The 14965-nt window shown below is 42.9% G+C and overlaps 1 protein-coding gene and 1 pseudogene across 4 annotated transcripts in view; one reads left to right on the top strand and one right to left on the bottom strand.

Moving 5' to 3' along the window:
* Oxnad1 (oxidoreductase NAD binding domain containing 1) overlaps nt 1–13060 on the top strand; it is a 29677-nt gene extending 16617 nt beyond the window's left edge. For all 4 annotated transcript variants that reach the window (XM_028878396.2, XM_028878395.2, XM_028878393.2 and 1 more), the window contains 3 exons: nt 2488–2730; nt 4482–4590; nt 11949–13060. In XM_028878396.2, the coding sequence (XP_028734229.1) occupies nt 2488–2730; nt 4482–4590; nt 11949–12103 (507 nt within the window). In that variant the 3' untranslated portion in view covers nt 12104–13060. The remainder of the gene's footprint in view (nt 1–2487; nt 2731–4481; nt 4591–11948) is intronic.
* Nucleotides 9117–9632, bottom strand: LOC114699361 (annotated as a pseudogene).
* Nucleotides 13061–14965: the final 1905 nt, after the last annotated feature.

Below are 14965 nucleotides of genomic sequence, written 5' to 3'. Positions count from 1 at the left end.
AAGGCGGCTTCTTTCATCCTCGGGTTTCCAAAAACAATAAGCAAGTTGCTTTCTTTGTTCTCGTTGCTCCACAACACTGAAGAGCACCGGGAAAAGGTTTCCTTCTCCTTCTTAGCTTCTTTTGCTCTTGGGTTCTCATGGCAGAAGAGAGAAGTGTGTATGCAGGTGAGCAGGGCTGAGCAAGGGCAGAGCCTCCTAGGTTTTGGATTCTACTTTTAGGGCCTGAGAGGAAGGAGCATTTTTAGGCACTGCAGTCGCCAGTGCAGCCATGCCTAGAGTTATGTCCTCTGAACCAGCGGCCCCTGCTGCCAGCTGTCTGTCAGAATGAAAAAACACTCTCCTGCTTATTTAAAGTAGTCGAGTTTAGGTGTGTTTCCCTCGGGGAAGGATTTCCATTTATTGAACAGTTCTTTATCAATAGGGGACTTATTTCATCAATCAAGGGATTTTATTCCTGGGTTTTCCTCTAAGTTTGGTCATCTTAAGTTGTAGAACCTCGAATTAAATCCCTGTCCAGAAGTGTCTACTGCTCACCTGGTATGTGTGGTGCCAAGGACTGGGTGCCAAGGCTTTGACTCTCCAAACGCATATGACATGTTACTACTTCTAGATTCTGTAGATTTATGACAGGAGCTTGCAATGAGGTAAAGCTGTGCTCCCAGTGTAAATGGCTGAATTCCTGGATTCTGGGATAGAGGGAGGCGGGAAGGAGGCAGACATACCCAGCACTGTGTCCTCTCTGAGAGCCACAGTAATCCAGACAGCTTTTCATACAGAACCCGATGCTAGCAGGAATCCCTGCCCTCCAAGGAAAAACATAAAACTGAAAAAAGCACCCAAACTCAAATTCTCTAGCTGAAATACAAAGGAGGGATAAAGGCAGGAAAGGAACCCAGAGTCAAGAATATTTATTTCCAAACGCTCAAGTTTGAGCGTATGGAGACTACACAATAGAGTGAAGCAGTCAGCAGACTTTTACTAAAAATGGTTACTACAAATGTGTGGTCTGCAGATGCAGGTGGTGTAGGCTTGCTGTGTGGGTGACAGAAGGACACTCATGTCACTTCCTGGGATGTGGTCTTCCAGAACAGTGAACACAGCCAGATCTAGTCTGCACTTGTTCCATTCTGGAAAATTCGGGTGAACTTAGATTCGTGCAAAGCTGTCACAGTTTATTTGTAAGATGAGTCATTGTTCAGATTCATCTTGATTGTGGGCTTGATGGAGAAGAGAGTACAGGATTAATTAGTAAGGCTCACCTCTGGATGTGTTCTCTGAGGCCATTTCCAGAGAGGATTAACCAAGGGTAGAGTACACTCTCTGAATGTGTGCGGGCAGCACCATGCCATGGGCTGAGGGGGAGGCAGATAAAATAAAAAGGAGGGGGAGGAGGAAAACCACATGTAGGCGTTCTCTTTCCGTGCTTCCTGGCTGCCATGGGTCCTTCCAGCAGCCTGCTCTGCGTCACCACGGCCCAGGTCTCAGGTCACTACAAACCAGCTTCTGCCCACATGAATAGCCTGTGGCTCACTCAGAGTCACCTGACAGTCCTGTGCATTGCGGCAATGGCATGCAGGTAATCCAGCACTCTGAATTTTAAAAAAGGCCTCGTTTGTATCATGCACAAATTTGTGTTCTGAATATTCCCACAGTGGCTGAATCCAAACTACCAATTAAGAATAACAGAAAATCCTTGCAGATTTAGCCATCAGTTTACTAGGAGCCAGATCCAGGAAGCCACCAGTTAATGTGGGACATCTAGCCCTATCCTCCGAGTGTCACTTAGGTTCCCCAAATCACTGTGACAATGAAAAAAAAAGTTGCCACAGGTTTCCAGAACACCCCATCAGAAGCAGTATTGGCCCATTGGGAACCAGTGCATTCATTCTCCTGTGGTGGCAGTTGTGGTATAAGTGATGTCACCAGATACTGGCATGTGACCTGGGCAGGCTGGTGTGAGACTCAGCCTGCATGTACAGCCTCCTGCTGCTTTTCTGGCTGTAGAGGGAGAAGTGAACCGGCACAGCTGGTACCACAGTGCTGGTGCAAGCCTGCACCGCTCACCTGAGGAGGGCGCCCCGGGGGCCTTACACGTCTCATCCTGCCTTTCTCAGCCTGGGTCAGAACACAGGAATGACTCTGATGAAGGGATTCACACCCCAGAGTTTCCCTGCCCGCGTCCATTGCCGTTTTCCTCAGCTCAGCTCCTCACCTGTGAAGCTAATGGCACAATCTCTTCAGCAAATCCCCCTTTGTTAACACCAGCATGGCTATGTCGTGTGGATCACAAAGTTGGGATAGCGAGCAGACTACAGGCTGGACAAGTAGAATCAAGTCCCAACGCTCTGGGAAAATTGAAAACAAGTTGTGCAGATCGTCCTAAATACTAAAAGGCACGCGGGTCAGCCTGGTGGCTTCACTTACGTAGGACGTTTGGTCTGAGACTTGTGCTGCATGGGACCAAGGGATCTTTTCTTTCTTGCTCAGTGCACACTTGACTCCGAAGTGGCGCTCAGAGTGGGTGGAGAGTTCTTCTTTGACCCTCGGCCCACAGATGCCCCTCGAAACCTCGTGTTGATTGCTGGAGGGGTTGGGATTAACCCCCTGCTTTCCATCCTGCGCCACTCAGCAGATCTCCACCGAGACCAAGCAGACAAAGGAAGTAGCTATGAGATAGGAACAATAAAACTGTTCTACAGTGCAAAGAACACCAGTGAACTCCTGTTTAAGGTAAGGTGGGAGCATGTTTTCATGGTGCTGTAGCAAGTGTGTGAAATTGTATATAGTCCACAAACAACAGGGGATGTGAAATGATAAGTGCAGAGGGCACTACCGAGTCTTAGGGTACACGAGAGCTCAGGACAGAAGGAGAGAGGTATATGTGTGGGTGTGTGTGGGGGGGTGATCAACCAAAATAAAGTGTGTATAAAAATGCCATGACGAGCCGGGCGGTGGTAGCACATGCCTTTAATCCCAACACTCAGGAGGCAGAGGCAGGCGGATCTTTGTGAGTTCGAGGCCAGCCGGGTCTACAGATCGAGATCCAAAACAGGCACCAAAGCTACATAGAGAAACACTGTCTCGAAAAACAAAACAAAACAAAACCAAAAAATGCCATGACAAGGGGGCTGGAGAGATGGCTCAGAGGTTAAGAGCACTGCTTGCTCTTCCTAAAGGTCCTGAGTTCAAGTCCCAGCAACCACATGGTGGCTCACAACCATCTGTAATGAGATCTGGTGCCCTCTTCTGGCCTGCAGGGATACGTGCAGACAGAACACTATCCATAATAAATCTTTAAAAAAAAAAAAAAAAAAAATGCCATGACAAAACCCAATACTTTGTATGCCAATTAAACAATGAAAAATCATACAGGTATATAGGACAAGAAAGATGTGAAACTGCCTAGGGGATTGAATGGGAGTAAAAGGAGGAGGATGGGGTGAATATGTACAAAGTGCATGATGTACTCCAATGAAAATGTCTTTCTGAGCCCATCACTTAACAATAAATGCCAATAAAAATAAACAAACATGTAAATAAATGGGGAATTTTTTTTCTTCTGTTAGGTTCAGATTTCTCTGCAAAGGTTCAAATAAAAGGCTTAGCAAGGCTTAATCTCAAATGAGAATTAACAGACACATTTCACCTAGGACAGTTAAAAATGTTTCCAGTTAATTGGCAGAATAAGATGAGTCTTGGTGGACATCTTAGTTATTTTTCTATTACTATGATATAACATTATGACCAAGCTAACCTATAAAGGAAATCATTTAACATGGGGGTTGTGGTTTCAGAGGGTTGGAGTCCATGGCCATCGTGGCAACAGGCAGGAAGGCATGGTGCTGAAGCAGTAGCTGCAGGCTCACATCTTGAGACACAAGCAGGAGGCAGAGAGGGTTAACTGGGAATGGGATGACTCTTTTGAAGCCGCAACGCCCACCCCTGTGACACACGTCTAACAAGGCTGTACTTCTAATCCTTCCCAAACAGTTCCACCAACTGGGGACCAAGTATTGAAACTATGAGGAGCCTATGGGGCCCATTCTCATTCAGACCACCACAATGGGATAGAATCTAGAAGTCAGTGGAATAGAAAAGTCACTAGGGCCAGGCATGGTGTCTCACATCTGTAACCCCAGTCCTTGACATGTGAGGCTGGAAGATCAGGCATTCTTGGCCAACTTCAGCTACATAGCAAATTCAGGGCCAGCCTGGACCACATGAGACTGTCTCAAAAACCAGGAGGAGGAGGAGGAAGAGGTGATAGTGAAGGGGGAGGTAGTGGTAGTGGTTTTAAGACATTAGCCTTACTGGCCTGGAATTTGTTATGTAGACCAGACTGCCCTTAAACTCAGAGATTCACTTATCTCTGACTGCTGAGTGCTGGGATTAAAGGCTTCCATTCTACCACCATACCCAGCTATGGTTTGATGGTTTGATTTTTTTTTAAATTGTAGTTTGACCTTTGTTTGACATTCCAGAAAAATATCCTCGATTTAGTAAATGAATTTCCTGAGAAGATTACTTGCAGTTTGCATGTTACAAAACAGATGACACAAATCAGTGCAGAACTTCAGCCATACGTCACAGGTGAGTCCTCTAAAGAAGTTTTGGCTAGTCGTGCTGTTATTGGATAGACAGGCCAATTGGTTAAGCATAGATAGATGTTTTACAGTTAGGAGTCATCTGCTGGGAATGTCATTCCCAGGGTAATTGAGGTGGTTCATGTAGAAATACTTAACTTGGGTTTGCTTATTATAGATAGGTCTTGTACTACCTGTATTAAAATTGTATTTTTCACAATTTTTAGTAGACCCTGGCATCATAACTATAGTATACAAACAAACAAATAAACTATACTCCTGCTTTGGTTGAATCAGTTCCATTTGCCATTAATAGTTATTTAAATTACTCAGATTCTCTCTTTGGAAGGATGCCTTAAAGTTTTTTTATTTACTTTTTTTTTTTTTTTGGTTTTAGTTTCTTGAGATAAGGTCTTACTATGTAGCCTTTGCTTGCCTGGAACTCATGAAGATCCACCTGCTTCTCCCCTCCAAATGCTGAGACTAAAAGTTTGAGTCACCACACCCAGTAAAGTTATTTTAATTTTTTTTCATTTGGAAATAGGATTTATTATTCAATTTCTCCTGTTTTCCATTATGCTTCAAAGAAAGTATGTTTACAATCTAAAAAGAAGACGATATTTTACTGATTAGAGACCTAAACTAACAGTACCAAGATCAGTTGCCTACTAATTAAATATTTGCATTGAGAAAAGAAACCAAGATGGATTGTCTTGTGTATAACTATTTCATCTATTAGACAACCAGGGGATGAAGCATCCGATGATCTTTTTTTATGAGTAATGCTGTCTTTTTAGGAGTAATGTTTCACCTAATCTTATTTGAGCATCAATGAGACAGCTATGTTGGAAATATCTGTGTTGTGCAAGGCTGTAACCTCATCTTGATCACCGTATGAAGATGGACAAAAGTAGACCCCACAAAGTTGTCTTCTTGTCTCCACATATCTGTCATGGCCTAAAACCCATAGTCACATTACACAAACACACAACATTTTTTTTTAAATAAATCTCATGGCATTATGTTATCTGGCATCTCTGGATAATTCCCTTAGAAGGCAATACTTCAAGATATTATGTGAAATGAATAACTGATAAGGACATGAAGATGCATGGAACTACAAATGATACATACATATCCATAGTACATCAGTTATATTGTGAAATATACAGTTGAGTTATATTGTGAAATATACAGTTGATTGCCGATTATGCTACTTCATTACATTTCTTCTAGATAGCTGAAAAATGTTTCTTTGAATACACACATGATGTATTTAATGTTTCTTATGTTCTCTTCTATTAAGCATTTGAACATTAACGTTCTTAATATGTGCTGACAAAACAGCAAACGTTGGGAGCACATCATACACCCTTAGACTTGTACTCAGGAGACTGACACATGAGGATCATGAATTCAAATGTATCTTTGACTAATTACTAACAATCAAGCCAGGCTGGATGACAAACAACATTTCAAGGGAATTTGTGAAAAAAAAAAACATATGGAAAATAAAACCAGTAACAAAAACCCACCACCCTTTCACAGACACACCAACTTGAAAAGAATGATCACACACTGCCTAATATTTAAATACAAATGTACCATTTAGATGATGGCCATCCCATTCCATACATTGAAGCAGAAAAATACCTCTACTAAGTGAAAGCAAACTAGAAGATGAACAAAAGCCACAGAAGGAATAAAAGGACCAAAAAATAAACTTCACTAAATGGGTTTGCCACACGTATAGCACACTTTAATATCCACCTCAGATGTTACAAAATAGAATCCACAATGTGAACTTCACAATAGTCTTTAGAACCCAGCAGGGCTGCATAAGAGGATGATTGGACCATGGGCCTGGGTACCAGATGTTTAGAAGGGTCTGCACTTGGCTGTATCTAGCAAGAGGAAGGTCTTTTGCCTTGCCCCTTGGCATTATTATAAAAAGCCTTTTGAATGAAGTTCTGGGCCAGTGGATAAGGATTTAGGCCCTCCTGGGGCTATCCTGTGTTTCTTTTTTCTCTCCTCTCCATCCTTCTATCTAAATCTCTTATCCCTCACTCCTCAAGAGTACCCTCAGATAAAAGGTACCTCAGGGGCAGGTACCCACAGTGAACTTGGTTAATAATTTATTTACTTCAAGGCTATGATGAAAAAGAGATGAAATAACTTTTTTTCTTGAAACTGAAGACAACTGTGATGTCTAAAGTCTTTACCATATCATTTACATAAATAGAGTTTTTCTCTTTTATGAGTTCCTCCCTATTTCCAGATATCAAGATGATAAAAAAAAAAAAAAAGCTTTAGAATATTTACAGGGCTAGAGACATGGCCAAGCCCTTAATATAAGTTTACCCCCAGGACCAAGGTCAGGCTTTTTATGACTTCTAGTAATTCCTGCTACAAAAAGCTCCAAGGGTCTAACCTGTTTGGCAACCAGAATGTACATGCACATACCCACACAAAGACACACTGACATTGCATAATTAAAATTAAAACAAATCTTTAAACTAATTTTTACTCATGAATGTTTTTTCTCATGTTATTCTTGTAACACGGGTGTTGAGGCATCTAAAGGCTTAGAGGGTTTTTCTCCATCATGAATTGGTTCATGTAACAAAGTAAGAATGTAGGCTTGAAGTCAGACAAATCAATCATTCTCTCTGTGATATCATGTTTGAAGATTTAGAAAATGCTGCCCTGCTGGAAGAAATGTTTCACTGGGGTTTGGCCTGATAGTTTACATCTGCACGCCATTTTCAGTTTACACTTTCTCCTTCGTGCTGCAGTAGCTTCCTACTTTAGCTGCCGTGTCTGACACTTGTTCCCATGCCACTTTCATGGGGATTATGCATCGCTCTGGAACCAGGGGACAAATTAAACACTTTTGTAAGCAAATATAGAAATGATGTTATATCATAGCAACAGAAAAGGCACTAATATACATGCAGGAAGTTTTACACCTGGATTCATTATCTCATGTAATTGAGGAGAAGTATAGAATCTAAAAGAGTTACCTTATTTAAATTCATAGGCCTTTTGTCAATGTGAGCCTGCAGGTGTAAACAAAATAAAGAGGGGTATCATATTGCTTGAACCAGTTGTTGACACTTGTCAGATTGTTTTCTTCAGAATAAATAATCTTGTGTGATATAAGTGAGTTGGCTAAAAATATTACCAATTTTTTATATTCAGATTCCCTTCAGCGTGAGTTTTTTCAGATCCTCAAAATCTAATGCTATATTCAAAGGCTTTAACAGACCAATTACACACTAAAAGTTATTCATGTAGGGTTTCACTCATTGTATGTGTTCTTTCATGCCTTTGTAGATGACTATGTTTTATCATATTGATTTTATCATATCATATTGATTTTATCATATTGATTCCATTCATAGGGATTCTCTCCAATATGTGTTCTTTTATGCCATTGAAGAGAATTGTGATGAGCATAGGCTTTACCAAATTGATTACATTCATAGGGTTTTACTCCTGTATATGTTCTTTTTATGTATTTGAAGATGACCTTATTGTGCAAAGGCTTTACCACATTGATATCATTCATAGGGTTTCTCTCTAGTATGTGTTCTTTTTTGTATTTTGAGATGACTATGATATGCAAAAGTTTTACCACACTGTTTACATTCATAGGGTTTTTCTCCCATATGTATTCTTTCATGCATTTGAAGATGACCTTGTTGTGCAAAGGCTTTACCACATTGATATCATTCATAGGGTTTCTCTCCAGTATGTGTTTATGTATTTGGAGTCTACTATGACATGTAAAGGCTTCACCATATTGAATACCTGCATAGAGTTTCTTTCCAGTATTGATTCTTTCATGCCTTTGAAGTCAACTATGTTATGCAAATGCTTTAACACATTCAGTATATTCAGAAGTTTGCTCTCCTTTATGACTTCTTTCATGCCTGAAAGGATAATTGGCACTTTTAAAAGCTGTAACACATTCATTACGCTGTTGAATCTTTATATCTGTATAAGTTAATTTTACAATTTGAACTAAATGTAAAGAGGAATCAGATCTTAAGGTTTTATCACATTGCTTACACTCATGTTGTTTCCCTTCATTAAAGATTGTTTTGCATATTTGAAGATGCCTAAAATGGTAAGAGCCATTATTACCTGGCTCACATTTATGGCTTCTTTTTTCTTTTCTCTTTTTTTTTTTTTTTTTTTTTAAGATTTATTTATTTATTATGTATACAGCATGTATGACTGCAGGCCAGAAGAGGGCACTAGTTATCATTACAGATGGTTATGAGCCACCATGTGGTTGCTGGGAATTGAACTCAGGACCTCTGGAAGAGCAATCAGTGCTCTTAACCTCTGAGCCATCTCTTCAGCCCCAGCATCTTTTTCTATGAGATTTTTCACATATTTGAAGAGATCTTGTAGAATTCAGACCTTTACCCCACTTATTCCATTGATAAATTTCCTATACTGTGAGTCATACTACATTTGCAAAGTGAATCAGGACAAACAGAAGTATTTACATATTACTAGTATTCATAGGGCTTTTCTGCAGTGTGTTTGTTGATGTATTCCCATTGGAGCTGGAAAACTGATTACTTGTAAACTTGAATTGCATTCAACAAATCTACTCAACATAAGTACTACATATCTTCTAATTGTTCTGAGATGGAGATTGCTTCTTTCTATATCCCTGTGCTCATATGGCTTGTATCCAGAGTGACATACGACGTAACTTCTGTATCTTTGAGAACTTTGACAATGTTCTTCAACGTTATGATCTTCTCAATTGTAGCCTATATCAGTGAGGTTCATATAGGTCTCCAATATCACATCTCTGTAGAAACTCTTCTGGGAAGGATCCAGCAATGCCCAATCTTCCTGACTGAAGTTGACATGCACATCGTTATAGGTCACTACATCCATGGTGCTGCTACTGAGCTGACTCACTTTCTCCACAATGGAGCCCAAGGCACAGCACACATGACAATTTCTGTTATTTATTTTTTTCTTTTTTCTTTATTAAGAAATTTTCGGGCGATGGTGGCACATGCCTTTAATCCCAGCACTTGGGAGGCAGAGGCAGGCGGATCTCTGTGAGTTCGAGGCCAGCCTGGGCTACAGAGTGAATTCCAGGACAGCCAGAGCTACACAGAGAAACCCTGTTTCAAAAAAACCAAAAAAAAAAAAAAAAGGAAAGAAATTTTCTACTCACTCCACATACTATCCACAGATCCCCCCTCCTCCCTCCTCATACCCCTCCTTTTGTTATTTTAAATTAGTGTGTGTGTGTGTGTGTGTGTGTGTGTGTGTGTGTGTGTATCTTTGTGTTTGCAGTGATGTGTGAAGGTCAGAGGGCACCATTTAACATTTGGGAGTTGGTTCTCTCTTTCCATCTGTTAGTCTCAGGGATCAAGCTCAGGTCATCAGTCTTGGTAGAAGATTCTTTGCGTGCTGAGCCATCTTGCCATCCTGAAAGAATTTTATTTATTTTTTTAAATAAAATAGCCATTTACTTTGCTGAAGGTAGTTTTCATCTCTATAATGCAAGTGAGCTTGTGAACTCTCTAAAGAGCATTTGGGGATGAGCCTTCTGCTTTGCTTGCTGTAGGCCTGAGAAGCCTGGAGAGTCCAAGTTCACAGTGCTGCAGGTGAACACTGTGGTTGGTCAGCTCACAGTGCTGCAGGTGAACAGTGTGGTCAGCTCACAGTGCTGCAGGTGAACACTGATTGGTCAGCTCACAGTGCTGCAGGTGAACACTGATTGGTCAGCTCACAGTGCTGCAGGTGAACACTGATTGGTCAGCTCACAGTGCTGCAGGTGAACACTGATTGGTCAGCTCACAGTGCTGCAGGTGAACACTGATTGGCCAGCTCACAGTGCTGCAGGTGAACACTGATTGGTCAGCTCACAGTGCTGCAGGTGAACACTGTGGTCAGCTCACAGTGCTGCAGGTGAACAGTGTGGTTGGTCAGCTCACAGTGCTGCAGGTGAACACTGTGGTCAGCTCACAGTGCTGCAGGTGAACAGTGTGGTTGGTCAGCTCACAGTGCTGCAGGTGAACAGTGTGGTTGGTCAGCTCACAGTGCTGCAGGTGAACAGTGTGGTTGGTCAGCTCACAGTGCTACAGGTGAACACTGTGGTCAGCTCACAGTGCTGCAGGTGAACACTGTGGTCAGCTCACAGTGCTGCAGGTGAACACTGTGGTCAGCTCACAGTGCTGCAGGTGAATAGTGTGGTCAGCTCACAGTGCTGCAGGTGAACAGTGTGGTTGGTCAGCTCACAGTGCTGCAGGTGAACAGTGTAGTCAACTCACAGTGCTGCAGGTGAATAGTGTGGTCAGTTCACAGTGCTGCAGGTGAACAGTGTGGTTGGTCAGCTCACAGTGCTGCAGGTGAACAGTGTAGTCAACTCACAGTGCTGCAGGTGAACAGTGTGGTCAGCTCACAGTGCTGCAGGTGAACAGTGTGGTCAGCTCACAGTGCTGCAGGTGAACAGTGTGGTTGGTCAGCTCACAGTGCTGCAGGTGAACAGTGTGGTCAGCTCACAGTGCTGCAGGTGAACAGTGTGGTCAGCTCACAGTGCTGCAGGTGAACAGTGTGGTCAGCTCACAGTGCTGCAGGTGGACAGTGTGGTCAGCTCACAGTGCTGCAGGTGAACACTGTGGTCAGCTCACAGTGCTGCAGGTGAATAGTGTGGTCAGCTCACAGTGCTGCAGGTGAACAGTGTGGTTGGTCAGCTCACAGTGCTGCAGGTGAACAGTGTAGTCAACTCACAGTGCTGCAGGTGAATAGTGTGGTCAGTTCACAGTGCTGCAGGTGAACAGTGTGGTTGGTCAGCTCACAGTGCTGCAGGTGAACAGTGTAGTCAACTCACAGTGCTGCAGGTGAACAGTGTGGTCAGCTCACAGTGCTGCAGGTGAACAGTGTGGTCAGCTCACAGTGCTGCAGGTGAACAGTGTGGTTGGTCAGCTCACAGTGCTGCAGGTGAACAGTGTGGTCAGCTCACAGTGCTGCAGGTGAACAGTGTGGTCAGCTCACAGTGCTGCAGGTGAACAGTGTGGTCAGCTCACAGTGCTGCAGGTGGACAGTGTGGTCAGCTCACAGTGCTGCAGGTGAACAGTGTGATTGGTCAGCTCACAGTGCTGCAGGTGAACACTGTGGTCAGCTCACAGTGCTGCAGGTGAACAGTGTGGTTGGTCAGCTCACAGTGCTGCAGGTGAACAGTGTGGTTGGTCAGCTCACAGTGCTGCAGGTGAACAGTGTGGTCAGCTCACAGTGCTGCAGGTGAACTCTGCCACCAAGCTGTGGTAGGTCAGGATAGAAACATGCCTACCCTGAATGGAATTTGTTCTGTTTTTTTGGTAGAAGGAAGAATAACGGAGAAGGAGATAAGAGACCACATTTCAGCAGAGACTCTGTTCTACATCTGCGGCCCGCCTGCAATGACTGACTTTTTCTCTAAGCAACTGGAAACCAGCCATATTCCCAAGGAACACATTTGCTTTGAGAAGTGGTGGTAGGGAGCCGGCACAGAAGACTCGAGAGCTATTCAGGAGAGTAAGACTCTGTTTAGGGTCTGTGGATTTGCCTCCATCTGAGCTGTCCTTTTTTAAAGCTGTGGAACTAAGTGTCCAACCCAAGACTGGAAGGAAAACCAGCAGCAGATTTACACGATAAACTTGTGTGGACTTCATTGGTCAAGCTATTTTTGACTATACTGTTTTTTTTAATACTATTTAATTATCTCATGATAGTTCATTGTTACGAAGTTTCTGACCCCTGGGAGAATACCATAGACTCAATCCAAAAATAATGAAAATACTTATTAACTGCTAGCAGGACAACAATCTGTGAACCAAATTTGAGATTGCCATGAAGGAGGGGTTTAAGGAAGGTTTTTTAAAGAAGAAAGCCACAGGAAGACCTTCAGTATCTACACAAGCAAGTAGAAACTGGTCTCTTCTGTCAAGTGGGTAAAGCAACTCAAAACAGTCTTTGGGTATCTGTGTGAGCAAGTTACAGAAGCTAAAAAAAAGCAGGCAGTCATATCAACATCTGGTTGGGGGTCACTGAGTCAGTGCTGTTTTCTGGGAACCCATCTTTCTGGAATTTTGAGTCTAGAGCAAGCAGTCATTAGGTACTAAGATGGAGGCCTAACACAAAATGGTTTCTCTGGCTGGCCTTTACACCATGAACTGATTAGTACAGATTTTTCTTTGCCATTGGGGAGAAAGTGGTCTACTTACATTAATTAAAGGAAAATGTGGGTTTTGTGTGAACTGTATGCTTCTTTAAATTATTGGACAGAGATTCATAAATCTTATGTTTAGTGAGTTTATAATTTTAAGTACATTCTTCACTTTAGTTTGAAAAGTCTTCCTGTTTAATGTTTTGGTTTTCTTTTACTATGGATGGCCGGTAGCCACATGTGAACCCCCAGCATTGCATCAGGAAATAAAAAAGTCATCAAGAAAACAGCTTTAGGTGGTTGGATATTCATTATGTTTTCCTTCTTGGCATCGACTCCCCTGAGTAATTATTACTGTTAATTCTTCTGTAACAAAACCTTTCGGTGTTTCCATACAAAACCTGCCTTACTGCTGAGGAGGCGGCTTTTTGTTTGGGGCAAAGGTGTTGGTGACTGCTCCAGCATCAGGGCTGGCTGGCTGTGGAAGTGGTCTTAGGATTGGCCGAGTGGTGGAGCCATTTCCAAGGCCTGCTCGTCTGCTTTTTTCTTTTCTTTTCTTTTTTTTTTTTTTTTTTTTTTTTTTTTTTTTTTTTTTTTTTTTTTTTTTTTTTTTTTTTTTGGTTTTTTGAGACAGGGTTTTTCTGTGAGTTCACTCTGTAGTTCAGGATGGCCTTGAACTCACAGAGATCTGCCTGGCACTGCCTCTCAAGTGCTGGGATTAAAGGTGTGCGCCTTTAATCTTTAAAGCTGTGTCTAGGCTCCTCTTGCTGTTATGTGGTCAAGCTGTTTTGGGGCCCCTCCACAGTCCAGCTCAGTGCTGAAAAAATACACGTATATTTCACACAGAAATCATGCAGAAATATCTCTATACCTGTCAGTCCTTTGGTGACTTCCTGTTTTTTTTAATCCATTCAGACTGCAGTCTCTGTGGAAGCCAGAAGAAGATCTGCATCTTCTGGAGCTTGTTTAATAAGAGCACAATATCAGAGATGAAGCTTATGACATAAACTTGAGACAAATCTTTCCCTGTCTCCCCAGTGCTTTGCAGAACAACTCTAGTTGTAAATAATGCAACATGGAGCCGGGCGGTGGTGGCACACGCCTTTAATCCCAGCACTTGGGAGGCAGAGGCAGGCGGATCTTTGTGAGTTCGAGACCAGCCTGGTCTATAGAGCAAGATCCAGGAAAAGCTCAAAGCTACACAGAGAAACCTTGTCTCAAGAAACCAGAAAAAAAAAAAATGCAACTGGAGATTCATTAGTGACCATTTCCCCCACAACCCAAAACAGAGTAGCCAAACTATTGCAAGATGCGCCTTTTTCTTTTCTTCTTCATAAGGTCATAACGATAGTTGGACCAGTTTGGTAGGACATACCCCAAAGGCCTGTTGCCAGGAATGGAGTTACGCCATGCACTCCTCAGAGATCTGAAGTCAAACAAATAGAACCTTCAAAGCATAAGCCAACAGTCATGAACCAGAAAGAGGAGGAAACAAAACAAAACAGGAATAGAGTGGAACTGCTGTTAAGCCAGTTCTGAGTATCAGACACAGGTCATCAGACTTGGTGGCAAGTGCTTGTATCTGCTAAGCCAGCCAGCCAGCCTCTGCCAGCAGGCTTTATAGGGAGGGAGACAGAAGCTGTCATCAGCTGGTCAGCCACATTCCTGAGGTCTGTGATGTCTCTGCCTCTTTTTTATTTTACAGTGGAGCTGGGGGGAGAGGGTTCAAGACAGGGTTTCTCTGTGTAGCCCTGGACGTCCTGGAACTCTATAGACCAGGCTGGCCTCGAACTCGGAGATTCTCCTGCCTCTGCCTTCCAAGTGCTGTGATTAAAGGCATGTGCCACCACCGCCTGGTGTCTCTGCCTCTCTTCTTCTCCCCCTTGCACTTTGCCCTGGTTGTCGTATTTCTGGAAATCTGGTTCAGTCTAGTTAATGTCCCTTAGCACCAACTCTGCAGTGCCCCAGGTCCACCTGGGCTGGAGAGGTAACACAGAGCTGTCCTGGCCTGTGCATGCTATATTTTGAATAATAGGGGTGTGGGGATTCTAGGGTCGCTATAGTATTGAATATGAAAATGTCCTTATCCAGCTGGGTGGTGGTGGTTCACGCCTTTAATCTCAGCACTCAGGAGGCAGAGCTCTGTGAGTTCAAGGCCAGCCTGGTCTACAGAGCGAGATCCGGGACAGGCACC

Source organism: Peromyscus leucopus, chromosome 9 (assembly GCF_004664715.2).
Source record: "Peromyscus leucopus breed LL Stock chromosome 9, UCI_PerLeu_2.1, whole genome shotgun sequence".
Lineage (NCBI taxonomy): Eukaryota > Metazoa > Chordata > Mammalia > Rodentia > Cricetidae > Peromyscus > Peromyscus leucopus.
The sequence above is the reverse complement of the archived record's forward strand: the minus strand, read 5'-3'. Positions and strand labels throughout refer to the sequence as shown.